The 12138-nt window shown below is 38.8% G+C and overlaps 1 protein-coding gene across 1 annotated transcript in view; it reads left to right on the forward strand.

Annotated features, from left to right (window-relative positions):
- TRPM6 (transient receptor potential cation channel subfamily M member 6) overlaps positions 1-12138 on the forward strand; it is a 139111-nt gene that overhangs the window by 86844 nt on the left and 40129 nt on the right. The window contains 2 exon segments of the mRNA XM_068553856.1: positions 3154-3347; positions 6208-6340. Coding sequence (XP_068409957.1) covers positions 3154-3347; positions 6208-6340 — 327 coding nt within the window.

Genomic DNA, 12138 nt, shown 5'->3' on the forward strand with positions numbered 1-12138 from the left:
TGTTTTCTTCTATATTACTTCTCACTTCTTCTCAATCTTCTTTTCTGGATCATCATATTCTCTTCAACCTTTTAACATTGGAATGTCCCTGGGCCCAGACCTTTTGTTTACACTTTGGTGATCTTGTTCAGTTTCCTGTATATATACACTGACAAATCCCAACTTGTATCTTCAGCCTAGATCTCTTTCTTGAACTTCAGTCCTGTAGATCCAGCTTTCCTGCTCCATTACCAGTCAGATGTATAATATTGGCTTGGCCAAAAAGTTCGTTCGGGTTTTTCAGTAACCTTACGGAAAAACCCGAATGAACTTTTTGGCCAACCCAATAGATTTCTGAACTTTCAAATGTCCAAATTCTTGATCTCCCCTCTTTCCCAACATACACTTATTCTGCTTGTATTCTTTCCCAAATCTATAAGGAAGACCCCATGTTTCTGTCAAAGCTTCGTCTTTCCCATTGTTCAGACCAAAAACCTTGGCATTCTTAATGCGTCTCATATTTCTAGCTCTAGACTGTCAGGAATACCTGTAGACTCCATCTTCAAATAGATCATCAGTCCAACTGCCTCTCACCACCCCACTGCTACTACCACAAAGCCTCCTAATTTATTTCTCTGCTTCTGTCTTTGGCCCCTATATTCTGTTCTCAACACAGTAGCCCTAATGACACTTAAATTTTTTAAATTACTTAATTAATCAATCTATTCCCTAATGACCTTTAAAACATATGTCAGATGATGTCACTCATCTGCTCCAAACCATTCAAGGTTCCCCATTTCCTTCTGGGTAAAAGTCAAAGTTTCTACAATGACCTAGCTTCCCTGCTACTTCTCCAGTCACCCATCACACTACTGTTCCCCGAATCCATGCCTCTCCAGCCACACTGGCCCCTCACAGTTTTTCAAACAACACAGGGGTGTTTGCAGTTGCTGTCCCCTCTGCCTGGAATGCTCTTCCCACAGATATCAGTGTGGTCCATTCCCTCACCTCCTTCAAGCCTTTGCTCAAATGTCCCCTCTTTAATTAGCCCTAACCTAAGGATATTATTTAAAAGTGCAGCCCCCTTTCCTTTGACCATCTCCTTGGCATGCCTGGTGCCCCTTACTCTTCTTCCTTTATACTATCCACTTATATATACAAATATATTTTATAATTTATCTCTATATTGTGTTTTTTCCCCCGTTTATCTCTTATACTGGAATATAAGCTCCACAAGAACAAGTTTGTTTTTTTGTTTTTGGGGTTTTTTTTTTTTGGCCTTTTTTGCCCATGAATTTATCCCAGGCACTGAAAAGAGTGCCTGGCACATATTTGTTTAATGGATGAAAGAAATCAAGTGAAGTGATGGGAAGAAACTAGTATTTTCTGAATGCCTCTTTTATGCCAGGCACTGTACTAGGTATTTTATTCATTAATTATCTCACTGAAGAGAGATAGATAAGAAAAGGGAAATCAATGCATAGAAGTTAAGTAAAGAAGGTAGAGGAGATAAAGGCTGAAGGCAAGCAAAATAAATCAGAACACACAAAACAGGACTGTTGTTGCGTATATATGGGGAAAACATACTTTTTTGCTTGTTGCAAGATTATATGATAGCTATCATCTCCCTTTAGCCTCACCATTTTATGCACTTGTAACATTTGTTGGTGTTTAATTACTGTGGCTATTTTTTTGACATTTCAAATAAGATTAAGAGTGGGTATGAGATTTTTGTTTCTCAAAAACGACAGGTGTCAAAAGGGAGGCTGACAAATCCTCCCACAGGCCAATCTTCTCACTGAGATGAATACACTGAGGACCACACAAGCTGAGCAACCCCAGATCGGACTACTTGTCCAAAGGCCCCTTTCCAGATTCTGTAATTACAAAGAACCTGAAATACACTGTGAAGATCACCACCTGCTGGTGGGCAGGCTGTGATCACACTTGGAGTGGGAGTAACATGTAATTTTGGTGGCCCTCAAACTTGATTGTGCAGGAGAATTACCCGAAGGACTCACTGAGACACAGATCGCTAATTGGGTCGTTCCGGGATAGGGCCCAAGAATTTGCGTTCCTGACCTGTTCTCAGGTGATGCAGTGCTGCTGGCTCAGTGACTGCACTTTGAGAAGTACTGTTAAACTCAGTCAGTCGTCAGTGTTTCCTTCATCTATTTTATGAACTCTGAAACTTCCCTCCTCCTCTTATCCTAAGCCGGCTTTCCCCAGGATAGTTTGGGTTCCTTCTCTTTATCATTACTGCAGTTTAGGGTTACCTGCATTTTTATTTGCCAAATGTGGCTGCCCTTCTCAAGTACTTCTCTGCCATCTTTCTCTAAAGAAAATAAATTACATGTTAGCCTAAGCAAAATATTATGATGGATATTCCATTATGTCTTCCCCACCCACATCATGTTATAGACTTAAATAGTTAAGGGTGATATGTTGTTTGAGAATTTGTACCACTCACCACAACTTCTATTACAAGTTCTATAATATCAACATATTTACTGCACTATCTGCATATTATAATTGATACAATTAAAGGGAGAAAAATTCCAAGGTGGCCTACCAATAAGGAGTCACTTTCATTGTAAGGTTAATGTAAATAATTGATCTAGCTGCTGAATCGAAGCTCTGCTTATTGACTTATTTTAGGATGAATTGATTTTTCTTCCATCTCTTCTTCTTCATTAATATTCTTTCGTTTGAATGTTTTAACTAGGATTATTCTAGCACGTCTCACATTTGACATTAGGAGAATCTCTTCATAAGGTTGATGATATAGAGGGACATTAAAGCTGTTTACCATGAATGATGAATTATGGACTGAAAAGATCTTCTTATGTGAGAAGAGATGGTGAATCAAGAATAATGTTACTTCCAGAGGACAGTTTCTGTTCATTGCATTTAAAATGTTGGCATTTTCTTCTCTCTGATTGTAATTTCTACCTTTTGCTTATTCTGATTAGCATATTTTATTGTAGAAGGTGATTAATGTATGTTGTTTGGTTGAAGAAGAATCGTAAATGCAATGGATATTATTTTTATTGACTAACTACCATCCATGTCAGGCGAACCAATCATAAAAGTTGGAAAATAAAGCAATAATCTAACTGTTATGTTTCAGGATTCCATATTAAAACACTGTCCCTCTCTTACTACAACTTACAGTAACGTTTACATAGATCTGAAATCCATTTCAAATAACCTGTGGAAATACAATCGCTATCGCTACATCATGACCTACCACGAGAAGCCTTGGCTGCCCCCGCCTTTTATCCTGCTGAGTCACATTGGTCTCCTCCTTCGCCGTCTTTGCCATCACCAAGCTCCAAATGACCAAGAAGAGGGTGATGTTGGATTAAGTAAGTTTTCATTGGTGGGGCAGGAGGAAGAGCGTGCAAGAGTGGAGATCCAAGGTGAAGACACCTGGAACGTTGTCGATTAAATTCAGGGCACAGGATGGAAGGCTCTGGGAGTTAACTGACAAAAGAGTATCAGCTGAGCACCTGGGTCTAAGTAAATACATGGATCTCATTACGTGGTTGTAGTACCTTTCGCTAAAAGTAGCTGATACTTTGAAAGAAAGGAATAGGTAGGAACAGAATCTCTGCTTGAATGTGTAAAGGCTTTTTGTCACCTGGAAAACCCCGTGTTTTTACTCTGCTTAGCTGGGAAGACGTCAGAATAACTCCTAGAGAGTAGTCAGAGTGACCCATACTTATTTCCCTGTCGTTGAAGATGGAATCCAAATCGAAAGGATACAGAAGGTCTTGTGGACTAAGGGAAATAGATAAACCAGACTTTGCTTAATTTATTCACCAGAATCATGGCTCTCTGGTTCTCTTATCTACTGAATGTGGAGGTGATTCTTTATAGATGTTTCATATTTTCAAGAACTTCAACTCAGGATGCAGAAATGTGGATTCTCTCTCTCTCTTTTTTTTTTTTTTTTTTTTTTGGCAAAGCTTAACTCGACATATTTTGAGATTTTCCTAGTTCATTTTGCTTATCCATATATTGCCTGCATGATATGACTGTCATACTAATTGTCATAGGAGAACATTCCGTCTTGTGGTTCAGAGATCTTTTGTAGTTCCTCTAGGCCCACTGGTACTAGGCCCATTTCTAGATAATTCCTAGATATAGAGGAAATGGATAGCATAAATTCACAATCCTTTATCTCAATCCCTAAATTCAAAATACATTTGAAAATGGAAAGTCTTTTTCTTCATAAGTTGGAGAAAGACTCATTTGGACAGAAGAGGCTAACGGGACTAATGTAAGCCATTTATACTCTTTATCCCTTGTAATATGGATATTCATTGATTTTTGCTGCAGAAATGATGTGTTTGATTTCAGGGTATTGCCCTAGCTACAACTAGGGATTTTACTTCATTTATGGCATATGCACTATATTACCTTTCCAAAACTAGAAAACTTCTTAATTCTGAAATGGACTGGTTCCAGGAGTTTCAGATAAGGGATTGTGGACTATTTATACATTTCGGTGGGCCTTTAGGAGGACAGATGTTATCACAAGGTTGACAGGGTGACATGCTTTTGCTCCTGCTGTAGTTGGCTCCGTGAAGTATTTTTCTTCTCTTGAGTCACTTGGTGATTTATTTTTCTGTTCCATTTCTTTCCCCTAAGAGATTCAGCCTTTATATGGAAGTCAAAGCACAACTGAAGTTAATTTAAAGGCTTATAATTATATTATAATTTCCCGGCTTCTAATGGAGTGCCATCCCAGAACAACTGTAATCTAACAGGAGAGTGTGAACCACTTGAGAGATCCTGGGATTAACTAGGATTTGGCCCCGTTTTCTAGCACGATAACAAACAACGCTTTCCTGGGCTTACCTTGATCTGAGTTTATAGGATGATTCGGTTATAAAACTCGAGGAAGTATTCTGATGGACAGAGGTACATTCACCCTGAACTCTGGGAAATTCTTGAATTTGTGTGAGATTGCCTTTGATTCTCTGTATTGAGGATCAAGACGTTTGCACATGGGGCAGCAGTGCCACCTGGTGGACAGTCACAAGAACGTGCCACATAACTGCAAGCTGCACCTATCACTGGAACTGCTCTGTGGGGTGTTTGCTCTTAGGAATCCACAGAAGGCTCAAATCATACAATTCTAAAGTTCCTTACTCATACAAGATTCTTTAGTGCAAACACACATTTAGAGTTGAGTGGGGAATGGGGATTTTTTTGGTGTCTGAAAGATGCTTCCAAGCCATAAAAATCAGAAAACATTGTACCTTTGAGTTGTGAACACCCTTTATGGCTGAGTATTTTCTTTTAGTTATCTTTTAAAATGAATATTTTTGTCTCTCATTTTATTGGAAAATTACAGAACATTTGCATATCTAATAAATTCTGGAGAACTTTAATGGTTCTTTTTTTTTTCCTAATTTAGGTGAAATGATTGAAGGAAAAGAATATTCCAATTTTACCCTTTTTGCAACATCATTTTTATATTTAACAAGTATTAGAAACTTGCTCAAAAGATAATGCATTTTTCTGCTAGGTCAGAGTAAGAGTCAAGGTGGTAGACCAAATGTGATTGCTGAAGTTTGATGTAGAATTGCATTAGTTTCATAACATCATGAAATGATGTGTCTTTTAATGAATTAATTGTAATTGTCAAGGAAGAAGTATAGCCTTGAATGGCCATTGACTGGTCATAATGTCTCTTTCTTCAATAGAAGAACTTAGTATATACAAACTCAGTGTATATATAAACTCAATGCAACAAGGTAAAACTTTCTTTTACTTACTGGATTAATTTCAACAGACTTTGACTTCTTCTAACCTTGATTTTAACCTGTAGGTTACTTATTGTCATTTTGACAGATAAACCAGTTGGTGGGGGAACTTCCATATGCATATAAGTGTGGTGAATTTTTATGTGTAAAAGTATTCTAATTTAAGAAAATATTGAAGATAAAGTATCTGTTCCACGGGTCACCTTCAAATTCCCACATCTGTTTATAGGACAAAAAGGAAAGACCCAGCCTGGTGTTTCCAGTTATTTCTACATAGTGCTTCCCAATTAATATTAGGAATACAGTGTGACAAGGCAGCAAACTATTATCATGCAAGCTATGGTTTTATCCATTTTTAACACCAATGGAAGAAAAGTCACTCAGACGCTGTACCAGCTTCCTATGGAGGATGAATAATGATTCTTTTTATGCACTATACTTATTTCCATAGAACTCTACCTGAGTAAGGAGGATCTGAAAAAACTTCACAGTTTTGAAGAACAGTGTGTGGAAAAATACTTCCATGAGAAGATGGAAGGTCTGAATTGTAGTTGTGAGGAACGAATCCGAGTGACGTCAGAAAGGTAAAAGTCATATATGTATTTTCACCCTGTAAACTGCTACCTAAACCTGATTCTACTAGAATGTCTGAAAAAAGTAGAAAGGTCTACTTTTAAAACCCAGAGGTTTTGATTTTCTAAAATTTTCTCTAGTATCGTATAATATTCATGCAATCAGTGCACATTTATTGAGCATCTACTATGTTCCAGGCAGTCTTCTAAGTTAGTGGAGATAAATGGTGAATAAGAGAGCAGGGGCCCTTCCTTCATAGCATTCACATTCTAGTGCGTGCATGTGGAGGGGTGGGGGTGGAGTGAAGGACAAAAAAGATATATGTAATTTAATGTCAGACAGTAAAAGAGCAATGAAGGGGAAAAAAAGTAGTATAAGGGAATAGAGATGGATCGTGGTGAAGGTCTGCTGGAGTTGGGGGTTGGGTTGGACCGTTTTGGGAGCCTGGTGCAGGAAGGTCGCTCTGAGGCAGCTGAGGAGGAGAGACTTGAGGGAGGTGGGCTGGAGCAGCAAACGTGGATGCAGGTGAGTCCAGGAGCAGCAGGGTGCTGGTTGCACTGGGAATCATGGAGTCATAGTCTCGGGGCGCCTGACTAGCACTTGTGCAGTGGAGTTGAGGGCAGATTCACTGAAGCGTGTGGAGGGTGAATAGAAGTAGAGACAGTGATTAGAGGCAGATTTTCTAAGAAGTTTTACTCTGAAGGGAGGTAAAGAGGGGTATGGGGACATGGTGCGGTTCTTTGGTTTTGTTTCATGTGGAGATAATAAAAGTAACATATTTGTTCCTGGAAAAGATCTACCAGCAAGGGAGAAACTGCAGGAGCCGGAGGGAGGAGGTGATTTGCTGAGTGAAGTCCTCAGGAAGGGCAGTTAACGGTGGGGGCCAGGAGAGAATATGGAGAGCGCTCCAGAGGATGCAGCCAGGCTGCGGGGACGCAGATCTCACGGCAGTCATCAGCTAAGGGTGTCTGTGGGTGTGTGTGATTTGGGGGGGCCATTCAGAGGTTTGAGGAAAGAGGAGGCGTGTTAGAGAAAGTGGACAAACGTAGAAGCCCGTAGGTCAGAGCTGCTGTACATGTGCCACTAATCACGGGTACACAGCACTGGATCAAAATATGGACTGCATGTGATTGTATGCATTTTAAAAATTTAGAAATAATTGACATATAACATTATATTAGTTTCAAGTATACAACATAATGATTCGATATTTGTATATTGTGAAATGATCACCACAGTGAGTCTCATTAACATCCATCACCATACAATTTTTTTTCTTGTGATGAAGTGTTCAAGGTCTGCTCTCTTGGCAGCGTTCAAATGTACAATCCAGTATTATGAACTAAGTCCCCGTGATTATATGCATTTTTTAAAATGCAGCATTGCTTTCTTAATTGGAAGCAAATTGGCAGAAGTTAAATGTGTTCTCTTACTTTTAAATAACACACGGACCTGACTATAAAATGTTATACCTAATTATGCATATATATTTTCTGATGTCCAAATAGATAGATAGTGAATCTTTAAATATGGCTTTATTTAAAATTGAATCACATTAAGAACTTGCTAAATGGTCACCTTGGGCATATGACTTATTTCTGAACTTTTAAAATTAATACCATATTTATGTAAATATGTTTTAGGTAGCTGATTGAATTTCAGATCAAATTTTAATATTGAGGAAAAAATTGAGTATCAAGTAACAATTTGTGAACCCACAACATTCTGTTTTACTTAAATAATATCTTTAGGCCAAAACTCTGTGAGCTTCCTTCTTTCCCTTTCCTTTTTCCACACATTCTGCCTCCTTTGTAGCTATGCTCATTGAGTCCTGCGGGCCAGCTTGGTTCTGCTTTGTATGGAACATGTACCCAGATAGGAGTTTACAGAGCCGGCATGAAGTCCTGCTTCTAGCTATGCGTACTTGGGCAAGTTTACTCTGGGCCTTGTTTTCTTCTCTGTAAAATGGACACAAAAATAGACCTACCTTTTAGAGTTGTTGTGAGGATTCCATGGGATAATATAGATGAACTGTGTGGCAGTGTGCTAATGGATAGTAAGGGAGCAGTGAAAGTTATCTATTATTATGTAAAATCAGACTCCAATTTTGTGAGTATAATTTCTTCTAAAATACAGATTCCCTTCCAAACCTTAAGAAAAGGGATGTAAATAGATAAGATGGGTCAAGATAGGCACCTCCGCCCCCCAATATTATGCACTGGAACAAGGTCACGGAGAGCCCTTCACTTTACACTGTAAACTAAGGAAAAATTTTAGGTGGTCAAACAGATTTACCTTCTAGGTTGTTACCATATGGATTTGAGGAGTCAGAATTGGAACTAGGGAGACCACGCGAGAGATTGATACAGCAGACAGATGACGCCCAAGGGCTAGCCAAATTGGTGGTAGCATTGAAAGAAGGGATCCTAGTCCATTAGATCTGCTGTAACAAAATACCATAGACTGAGTGGCTTATAGGCAGCAGAAAGTTGCTGCTCACAGTTCTGGAGGCTGGAAGACTGAGATCAGGGTGCAAGGATGGTCAGGTGAAGGCCCTCTTTGGGATACAAACTTCTCATTGTGTCCTTACCTGGTGGAAGGGGCTAAGGAGCTCTGTTGGGGTCTCTTTTATAAAAAGTAGAGCACTGATCCCATTCGTGAGGGCTCCACTGTTATGACCTAATCACCTCCCAAAGGCCCCACCTACTAATACCATCACTGTTGAGGGTTAGGATTTCAACGTGAATTTTGGGTGGGGACACAAACATTTAGGCCTTAGCAAAGAGGATAAAGGCATATTTAGAGAGGACAATTCAAGAGGTGAGTTAAGGATTGGCTGTGGCAATAAGGGAGAGGTTGAAGTCCAGGATGACTCATATCTGTAGCAGGGTAATTATGTGAAAGTTGGCACTAAAGGATAAAGAGTACAAAATGCATGGCAGGGAGGGTGTGGAGGGAAAGCAATGAGGTTTGATTTTGTTGAGCCCGAGATTCTGGTGGTGCAGTTATCCAGAGATGTCTGGAAGGCTTTACATATGTGAATCTGAAGCCCTCGGGCAAAATTTGAACTGGACAAGGAAATTTGGGAGTCATCTGCCTATTTTAGGAAAATAAAATTATGACAGAGGAAGCGCTTATGCTCAGGAAGCAAGTGGAGTGAGGCGACTCAGCGGGTTGAGGGTCTCACCCTGCGAGGTGTCAACACCTGTATAATGGACCGAGGAAGAGGAACTCATGGAGAAGACTGAAAATAATTGATCAGAAGAGTATAAGGAAAACCAGGAGAAGGTAGTATCATGAGTCAAGTGAATACAGAGTAAAAATTTGAGAACCAGACACTTAAAAAAAGTAATTCAATAATAATAATTAATAATAATAATACTAATAGTAAACTGAACACCAGTAATCGTCATATGCTATCACATTTATCTTGAATTTTTTTCTTGGGATTTGAGTAGAGAAGGGTTAGATGGTAGATGGTTATGTAGCTTCTGAAAAATATTCTAGATGCTTTCAAGGGCTCTAGCATTTGATTATGAAGCCCTAATTTAACTTCAAAACACAGTCGATCAATTTTCCTTCTTGATAGAGCTGTCTCACCAGCCCTCTTTTTACATGGTTGTCCTTGTTGAGGTCATTCTGGGGACCTTGTAAATGAAGTGTGGGAGAGAGGGAAGAATATTTTCCAGTGGTAACTGAGCAGCAGTTTGAAGAGGGAGCGAAAGGAAGTTAGGAAGATATTTGCATGTTTGCCTACCTCTGAAGAAGAGATCACCTATATCTTTATAGAGTTAAGTGAATTGTAAAAGTGGAAGGAGAACATATTAAGGCTGTTTCATATCTTACTTTCTCTATTTGGAACGCCAGCTACTTTTTGTCCCTAGTTACGTAAGCCAGTGTTTTTCCTCTCTCTGTCCTATGGAGTAAGATGTTAACGAGGTATTTTCCCATATTAAGCATGTTTGGGTATGTCATATTTGGGAAATACTCCATTTAAAAAAAGTTTAAACACTTTATCATAACGGGCATTGTGACTCAGTAGAATTATAGTTTGAGCCGGTCCTATAATCATTTTGCCATGAAGCCTTACTGGGAAACCTTTGTGAACAACTCCCAGCATGGAAAATGTGGGTGCAATTCATTTACCCCTTCATGGGACTCTAGGACCCCAATAGAACTTTGCCTGGATCCCTGCTGAGTTGCTGAGAGGTGCTGTAGTGCAGTGGTTAATGCCATTGAATATGGAGCCGCACTCTCTGGCTTTGAAGCCTCACCCTGTCATTGACCGTGTGACTGGCCATGTGACCTCTTTTCATGAAGGGATAGTAGTAATGCCTACCTTGTAGGGTGGTCATGTGGATTAAATAAAATAATGTAAAATGCCTGGCACATAATGAGCACTCAGTGAATATTATGATTATCATGATGATTATAATCATACTTGTTATAATTTCATTTTACAATATCTGGTCCAGAGACCCACAATGAAATAATAACCATACTGGTTTTCCCACCACCCTCAAACCTTGCACAGAGGAAACTAAAATTACGAGAATTTCTTTTACATATCAGAATGACTAAAAGACTAGATTAAAATAATGTAGATGGTGGCTGAGGAATATAATTAAAATATATTTAATAGGACATTGAGCTTTAGAAAAGAAGTGCCTATGAAAGCAAGAGGGCCTGATTTGAGAGGGATCTGGTTATTTGTCTAAGTCTCTATTGTAGCAATGTTACCTGTCGCTGTGAATAGTTGCTGGTGTCTATTGTATCCCTTCCATGTGACTGCTGCTAATGGAACTTAATAAGTCTCCATTACTGCTGTTTGGACTGTACAGTTTTTGGATTAGTTGAAACAGTGCACTAGATGAAGAGGCTCTAATTAAGCATATTTGGAAGGGAATATACATATATTTTGTGCTCTTTTCTTCATCATCCTTGCCAATTCTAGTTTTATAGGTTCCAGAAGGTCAAGAAGCCTTTACTAAGGCTCTACTGAGTTATAGAAGTTGAAGCAAGAAAGAGAGGGTTCCACCCACATAGGTGATAATCAAAATTATACCATCCTCTTTATTCTTTAACTCCTATCTACAAAGCTTCCAGGAAGAAGTGGAAGATTTCTCAATCCATGTGACTTGAGATATATTCTAGAGAGGGGATGACTAACACTATTTTGGGAAGTGCTTGCTAAAGCTGAGTGCTAAGCTCTTCATGGTATAATTACTGCTTTTCCCAGCCCTCAAATAAGACTGGGGGCAATTCGTTATTTCTGCATACGGTCATGTCAGCCGTGAAACTGTTGGTTTCCTCCCTTGCAATTTTTCCCTTTATTCCTGTTTATCAAAGATTTTCATTATGGGGAAATTGGAAAGTATACTCCTTCCTCCAAATAAAAGAATGAAACACAGAGAAAAGAAAGAAAAAAAAATGTCATAAGCTAGAGTCCACTGTGAAAAATTTGGTCTTTTTCCATTTAGTCTTCCATATATTTTTAGTTAAAATTATACAGGTTTGCATTTTGTCCCCCTACCCACCTTACACATCAAAAACATTTCTCCAAATAATTAAATATTCCTTGTAAACATATTTTAATTTTTATTGTTTCTTGACTTACAAGGTTTTTATACCAAATTTAAAAGTATATAATGCAGAACACAACAGACATCCACATCCCCACCCCTGTCATCAGAAATAGACAAAGAAAATGACTATTAACAATGTAAGTATGATTTTTAATGGCTGCATAATATTCTATCTCATCTGTCTGCCTTAGCATAGTAAAATTCCTGCCTCTTTATTTGTCTTG

The sequence above is a fragment of the Eschrichtius robustus genome, chromosome 10 (assembly GCF_028021215.1).
Source record: "Eschrichtius robustus isolate mEscRob2 chromosome 10, mEscRob2.pri, whole genome shotgun sequence".
Classification (NCBI taxonomy): domain Eukaryota; kingdom Metazoa; phylum Chordata; class Mammalia; order Artiodactyla; family Eschrichtiidae; genus Eschrichtius; species Eschrichtius robustus.